General features: G+C 38.8%; 1 protein-coding gene across 17 annotated transcripts in view; it reads left to right on the top strand.

Annotated features, from left to right (window-relative positions):
- The window catches only part of ABI3BP (ABI family member 3 binding protein), a 241,368-nt gene that overhangs the window by 117,409 nt on the left and 107,829 nt on the right, over positions 1 to 16,130 (top strand). For 13 of the 17 annotated variants that reach the window (XM_019797315.2, XM_019797321.2, XM_019797316.2 and 10 more), the window contains exons 11-17: positions 1,290 to 1,358; positions 2,088 to 2,162; positions 2,975 to 3,046; positions 3,869 to 3,943; positions 13,722 to 13,787; positions 14,931 to 15,005; positions 15,575 to 15,649. In XM_019797315.2, the coding sequence (XP_019652874.1) occupies positions 1,290 to 1,358; positions 2,088 to 2,162; positions 2,975 to 3,046; positions 3,869 to 3,943; positions 13,722 to 13,787; positions 14,931 to 15,005; positions 15,575 to 15,649 (507 nt within the window). The remainder of the gene's footprint in view (positions 1 to 1,289; positions 1,359 to 2,087; positions 2,163 to 2,974; positions 3,047 to 3,868; positions 3,944 to 13,721; positions 13,788 to 14,930; positions 15,006 to 15,574; positions 15,650 to 16,130) is intronic. The other 4 variants (XM_034657432.1, XM_034657442.1, XM_034657426.1 and 1 more) reach the window with 1 other exon arrangement.

The raw sequence follows: 16,130 nt of genomic DNA, 5'->3' as shown, positions 1-16,130 counted from the left end.
AAATGCAAGATACATTTTCCCCGTAGTTTATCAGCGTTTACTAACAAACATTCAGCGTTTCTTCTCTGAATGAACTGCCTAAGTCCAGCCCACTGGGGACATGTTGCTCTATGAACCACAGGGTTTTTGCCAGAGCAACACCTCCTCATCCAGAACCCAGTAAAACAAACATCTGGCAAGAATTTCCCCAAATCTGCAGTTATCAAAATACCTTCACTCTAAAGTGAATTTTTTAATCCATAAAATTGCCATAAATTGAAATATCTGTGATATTTACCTCACACTAAACTCTTGGATTCATAACTGGTCCAAAAGAGATCAAGATTGGCAGAGAAGTAAAATAACTTGATTCCAAGAAACCTATTGAAGTAGAAATATTTCTGACAGAGTAAGAAGTCTCTGCTCCTACCTACATGGGAGATGGACCTTCCATCCTCCACCTTCATGGGGGTTGGTGCAACGGTACAAACTATCTAAGATGCTCGCATACTCTATTCAAATAAAGTTCCTAGGTAATTTTTCTAATTTCAATATAATTTGTTGATACCAAGAAAAGCATAGGCATGACCCAGTAGATGACTCCAAGTTCTTTTCTGCCCCAAAGGTCCTACCCATTTTTCCCATTTATACTTTCCTCTCTTGGCACAGCAGCTGATGGGAGAGTCTACAGATTTCCTCGTTCTCTGCCAAAGCTTCTTCAGAATTTTCCTATTCAGAAACACTTAGGCAAACACCATACTTTATTATTCAGTGTTATTTTGTGTCTTGTGGCTGAGCATTTGAGCCCTTACCATTATTACAATCCAGTTCCAAGCTTTGCATGTTGACTGCAGTTTGGAAGAGAGAAATCTTTAATGTAATATTCTAAATAAACCTTTTTGCCTTGGGTCATTCTTTTATTTGCCCATTTATTAATTCATTTAATATTTGTCATATGCTTGCTTACTATATCGCAGACATTGTGCTAAGCCCTGAAGATAATAAGAAAGAAAAAGGCAGGCAAGGAAAAAATTACGATTAATAAGTGCTTTCACCAAGGTCAGCTCACTGTGCTTTTTGGAACACGTGGAAAGTGGACCTAAGTCAGCGAGGAAGGGTTGGAAGAAGTGTCAGCTCAGGTATCTGGGGCAAGCCAGGGAGTCCTTAATTAACTTGAAAAGAACTGGTCAATTTGTCAGTTACTAATTCTAAAGGGCAACAAAAGCACCTTATAATCTTTGGTTGCTTCATTATTTTATCTGAATTTAAAAAGTTGTCTTTTTTTTTTTTTTTTTTTTTTTACCTTCCAGTGACTCCTCAGTCCAGGACCACGAAACCCACTGTGTCTAGCGCGTTAGACTTTTCAGAAAAAACACTGGGTAATTCTAAGAATTTTTTTTTCTGAACTTCCAACGCTCGTAGAAACAAAGAGCAGCCCCAAAGCCTTAGTTCCCCTCTTCCTTTTATTTCCCCCCTTTATTGGCAGTTGTTAACTTTCCTATTTCTTGGACCAATTCCATTACAGAGTTAACGACATGCCTTGATCCTGGTGACTGATACTCTAAGCAGCTCTGGATGCTAGATGCTGACGACATACACCTTTTACCAGTCTCTTGGGATGTATAGAAAAAACCCAGAATGCTAGCCTTTTAACCCACAAATCTTGGAGGGGTGGGGGAAACCTGGAAGTCTTGACTATGTCTGTGCTTTCTTGTTTCAATAGGCTTCCCAAGTCTATGTGCACTAAACTTGAGGAGAATCCCCAAAAGTGTCCTGCTTTTTAATAAGAATTTCATGTCATGCAAGTTAGCTGCTTCTTGGCCCAGGAGAGTCTTGCTTTGTTGTCTTCTGCTGAAGAAAAGGAGCAGCTTGTGTTTTGTTGTGTACTTGTGATGTTGACCCTCCGTGTCACTTCGTGCCCTTGGAAACTATGCCTTCACATTTTAACAGCTATGTGAAGCTTTTCCTGGGGGAGCCAGCTAGTTCCATGAAAGGCACCAACTGGCCTGTGCACACGGTGTTATGAGCGTGCTTCACATGATTAAGTGTGAGCCGCAGTGTCAAATCCTGACTCAGGGAGTTGCTGACCGAATTCTTCTTTATTGTAGTTCTCAGCGAAAGGACCCCGGAGGCACTGCAAACTATTCTAATACCTAGGTTTGAATTGCCACTGAGCACTCTAGGTAAAAATTATTAAACGTTGCAGCTGGTTATTACCTTGGAAATTTTATGCATGCTTTAAAGAAATCCTTAGGTTAATTGATTCAAATTTTTCTCTTCATAGGAAAGAAGAGACACACGGTTTACAGAACAATAAGCCCCCCAATACCAAGCCCTTAACTGTTATAAAATATTTTACAATTTAGTATCCTGAAGAGTCTTTATGACAAATCCTTTGGGGGTTTTTCTTTTTGGTGATTGTATTTTGATATATATTTGATTCTTATATTCAAAATCGTTGTGTCACTGAATAAACTATTTTCTATACTTTTTCTAAATATATTTTTATTCAATTGTTTCTCCAGACGGAGAAGATATGCTTGTTATTTTGGCAGACTGTTTCTTAGAATTTGAGTGCAATATCAAAAACTTGCAGTGGGGGCTTAAATATAAAGCTGTGTAATTACTGAAATTCTGTTTTCCATTAGATGGACATTTTTTAGTTCAGATGTGTTTGGTGCTTGATTTGACTTAAAATGAAATATATGTAAAAGTGCATATCCACATGACGAAAGAAGTTAGGAAAGTCGTAAGGGTGAAAAGAACTCAAATTCCTCAAACGTAGTAGCTTGATTATAAAAAATAGAAAAAAAAAAAAGCTTTATTATAGTATCCAGCATCAAAACCACAAGCAATACTACTAACAATACCTTACTTGACATGAGTAATTTGCCTTTTTGTGTTTGTTTTTTGTTTTTGCAAGCTTGAGATTTTGAAAAATCTTTTCTCTGTTACTTGTACCTCAGGTTATAACATTTGTTGTGTTTCGTTGCAGCTCCGAAAAGGCTTCCAGAATTTCCTCAGGCAAACACACCCTTCCCCTTTGAGAAGCCTGAGGGCTCTCTGGGTAATAGCAGCACCTTAAAGCTGGCGTTAAAATAAGGGTGGTGGTGGGGCGCCTGGGTGGCACAGCGGTTACGCGTCTGCCTTCGGCTCAGGGCGTGATTNAAAAAAAAAAAATCTTTAAAAAAAAAAAAAAAAAAAAAAATAAGGGTGGTGGTGGCTTAATTCTGTAGGACAAGCTTACTGGATCCTATTTTAGCAAACCTGAACTGATGAATTGCATCAGCTCAGCCGAAGAAGGGGTTGATTTAAAAACAAACAGGAAGAAAACCTGTTTGATTACATTTTCTACAAATTCAGTAACAATCATCAGTATGTTAATTTTATACAGGTTTGGGAAATGTTGAAAGTATGACACTGAACTCTGGTCTCTTCTTTTTTAAAAGATTTATTTCAGAGAGAGAGAGCTTGTGTACATGCACGTTGGGCAAGGTGGGCTGGGTGGGGTAGGGGCAGAGGAAGAGAGAGAGAGAGAGAGAGAGAGAAACTCGAACAGACGGCACTGAGTGGGAAAACCCGAGGAGGGGCTCAATCTCAGGACCCTGAGATCAGGCTGAGCCGAAACAAAGAGTTGGGTGCTTAACCAACTGCACCATCCAGGAGCCCCCAAAGTCTGGTCTCTTTCTTATCACTAACCAAATGCTTTCTGGATAGATGCATATTGATTCCTTGATATAAAATGACTTTAGATTGGATTAGTGTGTGCTTTTTATTGCAAGCTTCTGGTAGCCACCATACCAACAACCTATTTCTGTCCCTTTCACTTCTTCAAAAAACAAAACAAAATGAAAAAACAAAAAATGAATTCCATTTCTTTTTGGTGTAGCTTCAAGTGAAAAGCCATGGATTGTGCCTACAAGTAAAACATCTGAAGATTCCAAACTTCTCCCACCTCAAACTGGTAATTTCATTCTTTTTAAAAAATAGACTGGACCAACAGTATTGAGTAACTTCTCTTGTTTTTATTTTTTATAGGTTCTCTAGTTGATTATCAAAATACTTGTAGTAAATGGTAAAGCTATAAGCCATTCTTAATACTTAGAGGAATGTCATGTTTTTCTCAGTGCAAAAGCAAAATGGTTTTGTATTTGTTTTAAAAATCTGTGTTTTAATGTCTGGAGAGATCATTGGAAGTGTGGCTCAAAGATGAACTGCAAATTGGCTCATGGATTTTCTAGAGACATCTTTTATGACACCGAGAACAGAAACAAGAATAACCTATCATATGTCTGACTTAGCAGTATCAGCTTAATGTTTCCCTTGTAGATAGATCTTTGCTTTTTTTTCAACAAAAATATACAGCGAACATTTGAGAGCTCATTATGAGTTATTGCTAAATCCTAAAATCTGTAAGCATATTGTCATATGGAGGAAAGACCACAGGTCTTGATTCTAGTTCTGGCTTTCCCATTAACAATATACTTGAGCTCTTCTCTACTGTCCTGGGTCTTAGTTTGCTATTTTGTAAACTGTGGCAGTTGGCTTTTTTCTCCTGAGAATTCTGTGTTCCACCACTAAAACTGATGACGGAGACAGCTTCTTCCCCTTAAACAGATTTCCTTACTTAAAAAGTGATCTCTTATACATCTTTTCTTTGCTGTCTAGCGGTCAACTAAAAAGAATGGTCAGCATGTGAGAATTATAAGAATACCTCAGAAACCACTTTGTGTGATTACTTCTGTGATTTTTGTTTTACTTGTTTGTATTTTAATTTTTGTGAACCTTCTAGTTGTGATGTTTTGAGTAAATAGTATATAGTATAGTATGTAGTTGGAAGTTCATATAAGAAGTTAAGTGCACTGCCATTCTGCAGTATTCTCCAGAAAGGATTCCAGCAGAGGACTGGTGTGAGAGAGTGAAAATGTGCTTTCAGAGGCATGGCATAGATTTTAGTCAAATCATTCTTTCTCTGTTACATGTGATGGGGTCAGACCTCAGCAAAAGATAAAAGGATGGCACCACATGAAGTAAGCATGTCCAGTAGAGTCTCCCTTTTCTAGTGGGAAAACACTTGACAGTTGGCTGTGGTTTTCAGCCAATCCAGAGAGGTCTCAAGCTGGGTCTTTCTAAGGCTTCATTCCCCTAGTCACTGACCCTGAAACTCAAATGCAATTGCTTAATGTGGGTGCAGAAATATCTTTAGCATTCCAGGTCACCTGAATCTAAAATCTGGGTTCTGAGTAGAGTTTCATACCAAGCCATCCCACAGGCACAGCTGCACTGTGATTACGGAACAACAACTAGTCTGTGGGCCTGTGAGATGGTTTACCTGCTGCACTGTGGGTGTGCCTAGACTGACTCCCATATCATTCATGAAGATTGAGCGCTCAGTCCAAACTAGACTAAATGAACTCTTGGGTCCCTTTCATCTTTAGCTTTTGTGTTATTAACCTTGAGGGCATAGGGTCACCTAGGTTTCCCCTTGAGCAGCCTATAGTTTTTTTGGTGTCTATGGTTATTCAAGAGTGAAACTGACCAAAACCTTAAGGAAACGATTTATGAAATGTTAATGCCTAGGACATGAACTATATATAAACCTGAATTGAACCAGGCTTTGGGGAGTGAGGAGAATATGTTGGGAAGTGAGGTTTGTAGGGTTACAAAGAGACACAGATTGATGAGATTAAGGATCTTAATAAAGGAAAGTCTCCTTTTGCCTTCAATTCCAGAAAAGGAATATTCTGGTCTTGCTCTGACGGAGTCTGAATAGTGCTAATACAGCAGGAAGCACTTGCATTGTTCTGTTATCTCACTAGTGCCAGAGCAATCTTCGGCCACCAGAGAACTTGCAACAATCAACTGCCAACCCCCTCTGGATGAAGTGTTGGGGCTTGTCATGGGCTCTAACAGTTCAATACGTAATGATTTCAGGCAAAAGCATTGGCCCTAGAAACTTCCTAGCCTTCCCTCACAACATTTAAATTTTATATTTCTCTGCTTAGTATGATCCTTAGACCAGAAGCATTGGCATCCCTGGGGAACTTGTTAAAAAGGCAGAATCTTGGGCTCAACTCCAAATCTATTGAATCAGGATCTGCTTTTTAAACAAGGTCTCCAGGTAATTGGTATGAACAGTAAAGTTTGAGAAGAACTACCTTACCACTAGTCTATAATATTTCACATGGTGTAGGTAAGAATCATCAAATGTGGTCAATTATAGGATGAGAGGCCTCAAGTCAATATAAGATTAGTTTCTCAAAGTGGGTGATTAAGTATCTCTTATTTATACTAATGCACACAATGCTTCTATCTCTTATTTAAGTGTTCTGTGGCCTCTTCTTATGTGTTAAATTTCAATTTAAAACTTATCCTATACACTGTGATTTGATATATTTATATATTCATGCCATCCTTTCATCCATATCAGCCTTTCCTGTTTCTCATGATTGATTTTGTGTGAATTTATACATGTACTAAGTTTCTATTTCCTACTTAGTCTCAGTGTATATGATTATTTTACTTTCCACTTACTCATCATGGTTTCCTAATGCAACCGTTTTTAGAAATTAAGAAGAAAGAGAGAGAGAGAGTACTGGAATGCTAGTGCATAAAACCATTGGTCCCATGTTTAGTTGTTGTATCCTTTGAAGAAATGATATATTTTAGCTGCTATGAATGCACAAAATGAACACATTTGGTTTTCTCTGTTGGGATACAGTGTACCTGTACTTAACTATATCAATTCCCTTCAGCCAAAGACCACTAGAACCACAACTGTATTTGAACAAAGTTAGATGTATTTACTCATGCAACAGTAGAGAATGCAGAGCATGAGAAACTGTGGGATCTCTTGGTCAGAGAGTGCTGGAAAGGACTTACTGTAGGATGGGGCCTTGTTTTAGGTGATTCTGGGGAGGGTCCAAGGAAGTGATGTCTTGCTCTGGAATGGCTGCTGCCAGAAAGTGAGAGTAATTCTATAACTGAATATCTTAATTCTTAACCAGAAGTGAAGAAGAGCAGAGTGAAGCAAAATTGTGATTGGTAAATTCATATTAGCCAGAACACGGGGACAGTAATTTTTGTGTTCATGCATTTGTGTTCCTTACGGAGTGGTATTGTTTTTGTCTTGGTCCATCTTGGTCACCAAGTGGTCTTGTCTGATGTTGGTGTTCTTTCAAGTTGTGGATGCTCAGCAGGAGAACACCACAACCTAGCTGTGGGTGCCAGGCCAGCTCCAGGATGCCAGGGACTGCTCTTCTCTTTACAACCATTAAGTGTGATTTATCAACACCTCTTATAAAACTCACTTTGCTTTGGCATTTGGTGGATTTGTTTTCCACATTTACTTCATATTTTGTATCAAATCATCAGAATGCATGCTCTTCAAAAGATGTTTGTTACTTTTGGATATATAAAGCTGTATGGAAATTCTAACTTGCATGCCAATTATTGAAATCCCTAGGTCATTTCAATAGTTAATGAAAGAGTGGGACAGGGTATTTGGAATTTGGAATATCCCAGAAGATGTGAGAAGTGTAATCTCCAAATATACTCTTCTCCACTTTTAGCCTATTTGCCCTAATCTTTCATTAGTGCTGCATTTTGTGATCTCATTATTTGGAATTGTATTTTGTATTAAGCCTTCTCTAAAGTATGTTTAAATAGGATTGATTGATTTTTTTATTCCCTTGGCAAATCCAGTTTTTCTTAAAGTTTAGAAAAAAGATGATAAATACCTGCTCTATAATTATACACCAGAATATATACTTCTTTAAAGATTTTTAAAAAGATTTTGTTTATTTGAGAGAGGTGGGGGGGATTGAGCATGAGTGGGAGGAGGAGCAGAAGAAGAGGGATAAGCAGATTCTGTGCTGAGTGTGGATCCCACAACCCTGAGATCATGACCTGAGCCAAAATGAAGTGTTGGACTCTTAACTAACTGAGCCACCCAGGCTGCCCTGGAATATATACTTCTTAGAGTAAGTTCTGTATTAAAAGAAAGTTGGCCACATTTTAGAAATACTTAAGTGCTTGCAACAATCCTTCAGAAAAGTACATATTTTGGTGATGTAACAGAATTGGTCTTCAGTTCTATTGGTAAGGGGCCAGTTGATGATGTCTGTGTTACTACAGAGTGAGTTCTAGGAGAGCTTTCAGTACCTTCCACTCCCCACAAAGAAATATGCATTTGCATGCATGTGCGTGTACTTTTTGGATTATCTCTTCACTGGAATAATATAATTTTGTGTTTGGACAAATTTATATTTGTTTTCTATTAAAAGATTCAAAGGGTTGTATATATACCATCATATTGACCCTCCAGAAGTCCCTGGAAGTAAAGGGAGCTATCATTTTCTTTTAAGGAGATAAGTGAGAGGCTTGCCCCTGAATGGGTAGAGGAGAAAAACCAGATTCTCATTCCTTTCTTTCCTAAGCTTCTCTCTAACAAAACATTCCAAGTTAGGAGTGAAACAGTGCCATGCATCTTGCTTTGAAATTTTTTGTTAACAGCTTCCCAAAAGAGTTAATTAAATGTTATTAGGTGTCTTCTAGATTCTTAAAGAAACATTAAGTGGTCTGTGAGAAAGGCTGGGACAGTTTCTGAAGTTCATTCTTATTGTGAATGTGATCACTAACCTGTGAACTATAGAGTGAGACAAAGCTGGGTTAATAACCCACCATTTAGCAGTTATGTGACTATAAACAAGTGATTTAGCTTCTTAGAGCCTCAATTTCCCCATCTATAAAATGGAAATAATATATAAATTTTTTCATTGGGTTATGTCTTAGAACTAATGTGTAAAAAGAAAGGAATGTGTAAGTCACTAAATCTAATTCACAGAATCACAGTACATCAGAGGTGCACTGTGATCCTTTCCTTCATACAGTGGACTCTGTGCTGAATGCATCCTCTTCCCCCCACAGTGCCCATCCCAAACTTCCTGAATTGCTGCAAACACTCAAAAGTAATAATAATACAATAGCAACAAATTACTGAAAGAAAGGAAGAAAGGAAGAAGAAGGAGGAGAGAAAATAAAAAGACTCTAAACTCGCATATATATGAGCATACCAAATGATTCTTGGGTCTTCATTTCACTTGTTTAAACATTTTTATGAAGAGGAAAGGGTATGTGAATTGTTATTTAAAGAGACCCTGCCCCCCATGGAATGGTCTGAGGTCCTATTCACCCATGGCAAGCATGGCTGTTGAATTAGAGCGGCAGCCTGAATCATTCTGTAAACTCTGAGACCCTTTCTAGGCTCGGGGAGTAAAATGATGCGTGACCAACTGGCTGTGTTTTTCCATGGGCATCAGAGATGGGACAAGCAGCATTTATGCTGCGTATGTATCATCCCACAGCTGGGGCACACGCATGATCTCTACTGCCCTTTATATTGTTGGAGGGGGAGGATGGAAATCAGCTTTTTGTTTCTGGCTTCATAATGTCATCAGTGTTAAGCCTCTTTCACTTCTTTGATCATCCCCTTAAAAAGACCATCACTTAGGACGAGGAAAGATTTAAAACCTAATTCAAACATGGAAAACTGTTTCTTTTTATAACCCAAGATGATTTCGGCATGTTTACTTTCATCCTTAGAAAACTCTGCTGCCTGTTCTTTCCGCAGCGTGTCCAGACTAACCGATTTTTCCCTCCACATGTACTGTGACTTGTTACTAAGATGACTCCTCCTTCTGACATAATTCCTTCCCCTTGAACAATAAACAGTTCTCTTTAGAGGCTTTTCCTTGACCAGAGAGTCAGAACTGAGAGCAGTCAGCTTCAGTCTCTTCATTAGGATCCACTTAGGGAATCCACTAATCATTTTCAGTACTTTGTAGACCTTCAGTAAATTACAATATGCCCTTCAGCTCTCGAAATCATTGAGAGACCTGAGAGCCGAATAACCAGCACGGCCGAGGAGTGGGACGCTGCTTGGAAGGTTGTGGCCGCAGGTGGTTTGCTCCGAGTGGTTGAAGAGATTGAACTTATCTACATTTGACCTTACTGCCTCCCTGTGAGGTGTTGATGAGCCCGGCTCTGGCCCACCCAACTGGATGAAGCCCTAGAGAGGAGAAGTGGGGATGAGTGGTGGTGTTGATGCTTTGAGAGTCGGAAAATAGGATTCAAACACACCAGATGGTTTACAGATTCACTTCGAGATTTACAGCCTCAGCCTCTGGCTTTTGCTTCAGGAGCATTTTCTTGTAGGCACTATTTTCACAAATTTCAAAGCCAACCAAGAATGTATTTTATTTTTCCATGAACTGAGGAGAGCATTATTTATATCAGTGGTACTGAGAACTCTGTGGTGTTCGTAAATGCTTTCCTTGTCCAGCTATTTATTGACAGTCCTGTTGTATTTTCCCATGTTTCCTTCATATATGTTTTTAAGATTCTATTTCTATGGCAGGGGATGGCCACATAAGCATATGGCAGGTAATTGTGCAGAAGAGGAAGAGATCTGTGTGTACAAGCATGTGTATCATAAAATAATTAAAGGGGCCTATTCATTTCTTTTCATTTGTCCTCACCAAGGGCATAAACTACCCAGCTGTCAAACCCACTGTTATTCATTCACTGTAATGGTCATCTCTCAGATTAACTCTGTTAATTCTATTAATTAATAGAATGATTTTTATTAATTTTATTGAGTCTACCGTATACCAGACTCTGGGGTAAAGTAAACTTAGAATGCCTAATGAGCATGACTGATGCAATTTGTGTCCTAATGAGATCTTTCATCTAAGAATTTGTTTAAAAAGGAAAGTCTTTCCCATAGTTACCAATATTCATGGAATTTGAACAAAATAAATTGATGAATTCTTGGTAATTGGAAATGCCTTATCTGGGTGCCATCATATGTTTCCAGAGCAATACCAGAGCATTTTTATGATAGAATTTGCATCTAATCAGTTTTTAAGAACTAAAAAATGTATAGCCAACAAAACATAATTTAACAATGGGGTTTTAAAGGAAGTTGTGAGCAAATGAGCAAATGAGGAAATGGTAGTGTGCCTTATTTCATACTAATATTTTTTCTGAAAAATACAAAAATAAAATTTGGTTATCACAAGTCATTACTGTTTTTTGAAAGAAAGTTAGTAATTGCTTTCCCTAACCTTTGACTACCTGTTTTACTTGCATTAGATTGTTTCTGCAACTTTTGGTCCCATTTATGTTCTGTGCATGCGAGATTAGTGTGCTTAATGTCACATGGGAGCATTTCATCCACGGAAGTAAATATTGGTGATAGTAGGTGTTTGCCTCTAAACAATCATGCATCATAGCATGTAGAGTGTCTAACAAATAGAAGGGTTTGCTTTGAACTCTTAGCTATCACTTTCATAGCAGGACTAGCCATTTAAAAAGCCAGGGATGTCTAACCATTTCACACATTTTGCTCTGGTATAGAAATACTCCAGAATTTTGTAAAGAAATTAAGAGCTGTTGATTTTTAGGGAACTTCATTTTTGACACTGTTCTCTCCTCTGATGTCTATTACTTCAAAGTCAAGAAAGCATATTTAACCCATGAGTCAAGAGAGGTGGTGGTGTGTCTCTCAAAGCTGCCCAAACAACATAAAACTGCCAGCAAGTAGTGTTTGTGAGTTGTTCGCCCTCTTGTTCTTAACTTCCTCAACTCTCTCAGAAACTCCAGAAGTAGAAATAGCAGAGACCAAGCCTCCTAGCAGATGTGTTATTTTAATCTTAAGTATATTTGAGAAAATGTTTGGAAGTTAGAGGTCCCTGACATTTGGGAACTTCCCAACATGAGCCACAGTGGCCATTGGATGGTGGATGCAGGGATTCTTTCTCCAGGATATGCCTTCTAGGAATAACATGAGGGAAGATGGCAGCTGGTCTTGGAACCTCCAGGATAAAAGTAAGAAGAGGGTAAATAAATATCTCTTGGAACAACAAGTACAGAATCTAGGAAAGCTGGTTCAGTGTTACCAGATAGAAGGGAAATATGGGACAGTAACAGATAGTTGTGGCATTTTTCAAAAGCAAGCAGCAATATAAATAAAAGCCAAACTATTTATTCATAATTTCTGGTATGAGAAGTTTAAGTTGGTAAAGTTTTCGTAAGTTGTTCAGAATCAGAGCTGACTTTGCTAGATCCATGACTTGAAATAGGCTTAAAGCAAGCCTTGGATCAGCAACTGCCAACATTTTTGTACTTTAAAAGGTCAGTCATTCTTGGGGTGCCTGGGCAACTCAGCTAAGTGTCTGCCTTGGGCTCAGGTCACGATCCTGGGGTCCTGGAGAGCCTGCTTCTCCCTCTCCCTCTGTACTCCGCCCCCGGTCATGCGCGTGCACTCTCTCTCTCAAATAAATAAATAAAATCTTTTTTTTTAAAAAAAAAGGTTAGTCATTCTTATCTGACCCTTTAAGATTGTAGCTAGGCTCAAGAAAACTTTGCATTACAATGTAATGGATCTTCTCTTAGAACATTTGCATGACTCATAGCGTTCTGTTTTTGAAGATTTTACAAAGCAGTAGATTGCCCTTCACAAACTGAAATCTATTTCCTGCTTCTTTCGTGTGTGGTGCGGTATAGACTGCCTCTCTGTGTCCCAGAGTGTGTCCCACGATGCGATATTACCTTCCTTAGATCTTCAACTAGCACTGGTTCAAGGTCACTACAGTGTCACTTTAAAGTAACTGCTGAGTAAATTTTCCTGTGAATTCCTGCCTTTTTAGTTTATTTTTGTACAGCCATTTTGAATGGGTAAGGAAAGTAACATCTACCTCATAACAATTAATGCTTTCTCTACACCTCTCATTACCATAGGGACAGCTCTTTGTGCCGAAAAGAGAACATTTTTATTTTGATGCTGTTCTTGCTTGCGGATTCATCTCTTATGTGGACATGAAATTTATCCCTGTGTTAAAAGCAATCGTTATTTTTAAGGTCACCCTGCTTTGTTTATTTTATGTAGTATATGAAATTGATCCTAAACCCACCTAGACTGTAGAAGGGCCACGAGGAATATAGAGAGAAAGCTGCTTCCAGGTAAAGAGGCAGGAGGTGTGGTACAAGAGGAGGGCACTGGTCTTAAGTCAGCTCTTCCTGTTAATGGGATGGAAAATATGCTAAACTTGACGATCCCGGTGTGGGACCACTGGCAAACATCTTCCCTGCTGTGAATGTCAACTTCATTGTCTAGAAAACGGAGATATCATCCCATTATCTGGGAAATGGGGATGATGTCTACCTCACTTGTTTCTCGGGGATGTTGAGAGGGCTAAATAAGCCAATAGATGAGAAAGTGTTGTGCAAACTGACAAGTGCAGATTGCATGATGGTAACTTTTACTAGGTAGGAAGACTAAGCAATAGACCCAGTGCACAGAGCTTCAATGTGACTGCTTTTTCCTTCTTTGGAAATCTCTCCTCACATTGCTTCTGACTCATATATGTTTATACTCTTTGAGGCTCTTTGATTTAGAGCTGGCACCGCTTCATCGTAAATATATAGCGCTGCGTGCACATCCCCCTCAAAGCCAGTGTCGAGGCTTGCTGTAGGAAAGCCTGTAGTTCAGGGGAAGAAAGACCAGAGGCAAGTCTGAGCGATGGCTTACACGTTAGTGACAAGACCAGTAGCCCCGAGCCAACGCTCACTAGCACCTACGTAAGACTGTGTTGTAACCAGCATTAGGTTATGTCATGAAATCTTCTAACATTAATCAAAATTAACATCTTCTCTTTTGTTTTACCTTTTCTTTTTAAAAGCAACTTACGATGTTTTCTCAAGCCCTGCGACATCAGATGAGCCTGAAATGTCAGAATCCCACACAGGTATATCCAGCTTCTCAAGGCTTTCTTTGGATGCCCAATAATTCTGACAGCACTGCGCCTAGTTCTCGCGTTAATTTTTGCAGAGTGAGAAAGTGCACTCGTTAGAGCTCTGCAGGAGAGAAATGGTGGTGTGTGTCAGGGGCGCGAATGCTCCCCAATTCCCTGCTGAGCGATTATTTGTCTATATCACTCAATAATAAGCTCTGCCACACGTGGGAGATGCAGATAGCTGTGGTTGCCACTGAGCCAAAGTCCTGTGACAGCCTAGTGCTCTCTCATCAATACCATTCTAAGAAGGTTTTAGAGTCTTAGAGAGATTTCTGTAGAGCGGTAGTTCTCCAGTGGGGATGACTTTTCTCTAGGCGTTGGGCAGGGGCTAGAGACATTTTTGATTGTCACAGCTGGGGAAGGTGGTACTGACACCTAGTGGGTAGAGACCAGGGATACCACCAAACCCCTGCAAATATACAGGACAGTCCCCCTCCCCCCCCAACAAGGAATTATCCGGCTCTAAATGGCAATGGTGCCGAGGTGAGAAATCTTGCTCTACAGCAGTTGTGTCACTCACTTGTCTGTAGAAATTCAGTTGGGTCTAAACTTTGACATTCACTTACAGATCCTTCTACAAAAGAGTTTAACTCAATCTAATAGTTCCTTTTCGCAAGTGTTTTTAAAGCATCTACTAAACTAGGTACTGAGAGATTCGGAGTAAATATGACTGGTCTCTGCTAGACATAGATATATATCTGGTATTTTTTGTATATTTAGCTTTATCTCAGCATTATTTGTGCCATGATAAAGGCAAATAATTTTAAATAGAAAATAAGGGGAAAAATGAAATAGAATGCTGGGTGGGTTCAGCTAGTAGTTAACAAAGGCGAGGAGCCAGAAAAACCACTTGAAAACAAGTTGAATATATGCAACATTGTTTTTGTCATGGTTTTTAATGTTTAAAGTATGTATGTTTTTAAAAGTGCATACATCTTCAGCTCTTAATGAATCACTAGTTTAAAAATGTTGGTCAGTTCTCTTTCAAGTGTCCTTGATACTTTTCCCCATATGAGGCATAATTTATTACTCATGAATTTGTATTTTATTCTTGGGGCCTTCCGCTTTTATAAATGTTGACATTTATTCCAACAGCAACAAGTGATCCATTTCTGGATTCTGTCCCGCCTAAAACTTCTAGAACTCTTGAACAGCCAAGGGCAACACTGGGTAATGTTTTTAACAGAAAAATCCTACTTTGTTTTCCATCAAAAGAAAATCCATGTGAATGCCATTCTTCCAAATGACCATTTCATTCCATCACAGCTAATCATTTATTTCGTTCTTACTTCTGAATGTATATTTTTTTTCCCGTAATGCAGGCATCTTATGATCCATTTTGGGCGTTCTCTCTCTCTCTCTCCCTCTCTCTCTCTCTCTTTTGAACTGTAATAGATGATCATTTTTTCAATCCTTAAAGGAATGAAAAGCTTTGAAAACTGCATGGACCTCTTCACCATCCATATCACCCCATCTCATTCATATGTTTGTGGCTTGTATGCCTCTCCTCCATGCATTGAGCCTGCCCGGAGTCAGCCACTGAACAATTATCATTCTGACCTTTTCTCTTCTTTAAATCATGATTTCATCCACCAGCTTTCAAGACTACATGCATTTTTCATTCTTAATCACATACGTGTAGCATGTGCTCTGTAATACCATCTAAAAGCATGTTAAAACTCCTAAAATACCTCATTTTAACTGGAATTACTTGGTGGGTGGGGTGTTTGTGTTTTCAGCTCCAAGTGAAACAGCATTTGTTCCTCCAAAACTGGAAATCTTTACCAGTCCTGAAATGCCACCTACAACACCTGGTAACTAATGACATTTTTAAATTGTGTACTTTGAAAGAACAGATAAAGTGACAAGAAAAGAATCAGTTTTGTTGGAGAGCCAGAATATTTTCAAGAGCAAATATTTCCGTTCATTCTCTACCATGAAATTCTTCCAAGAACTGGGTTATCTGTCATATACTTTGCCTTGTGATAATTCTCAAAGAATTTCCATAATCTTGGTGTCCATATATTTAAAGAATTATTTTCTTTCTGTAATCCTTTCAACTTTTCTTACCAGAGAATTGCAGTGGAATTACAGATGATAATTATTTTGGAATATATTCCTTTCTATTTAGCACAATTAGATACCACCTGGTCAGAGTATTTTTCTCAAAGTAGTCTAACTATAAAGAGCACCAAGTCAGTTCTGCAATGAGGAAAGATGGGTAAGAGAAGTAACCCAGCCTATATTCTGTAATACAAAATTACTTGAATAATGAAGTTCATTAACTCCTGCAGA

This window comes from Ailuropoda melanoleuca, chromosome 1 (assembly GCF_002007445.2).
Source record: "Ailuropoda melanoleuca isolate Jingjing chromosome 1, ASM200744v2, whole genome shotgun sequence".
NCBI classification, from domain to species: domain Eukaryota; kingdom Metazoa; phylum Chordata; class Mammalia; order Carnivora; family Ursidae; genus Ailuropoda; species Ailuropoda melanoleuca.
The sequence above is the reverse complement of the archived record's forward strand: the minus strand, read 5'-3'. Positions and strand labels throughout refer to the sequence as shown.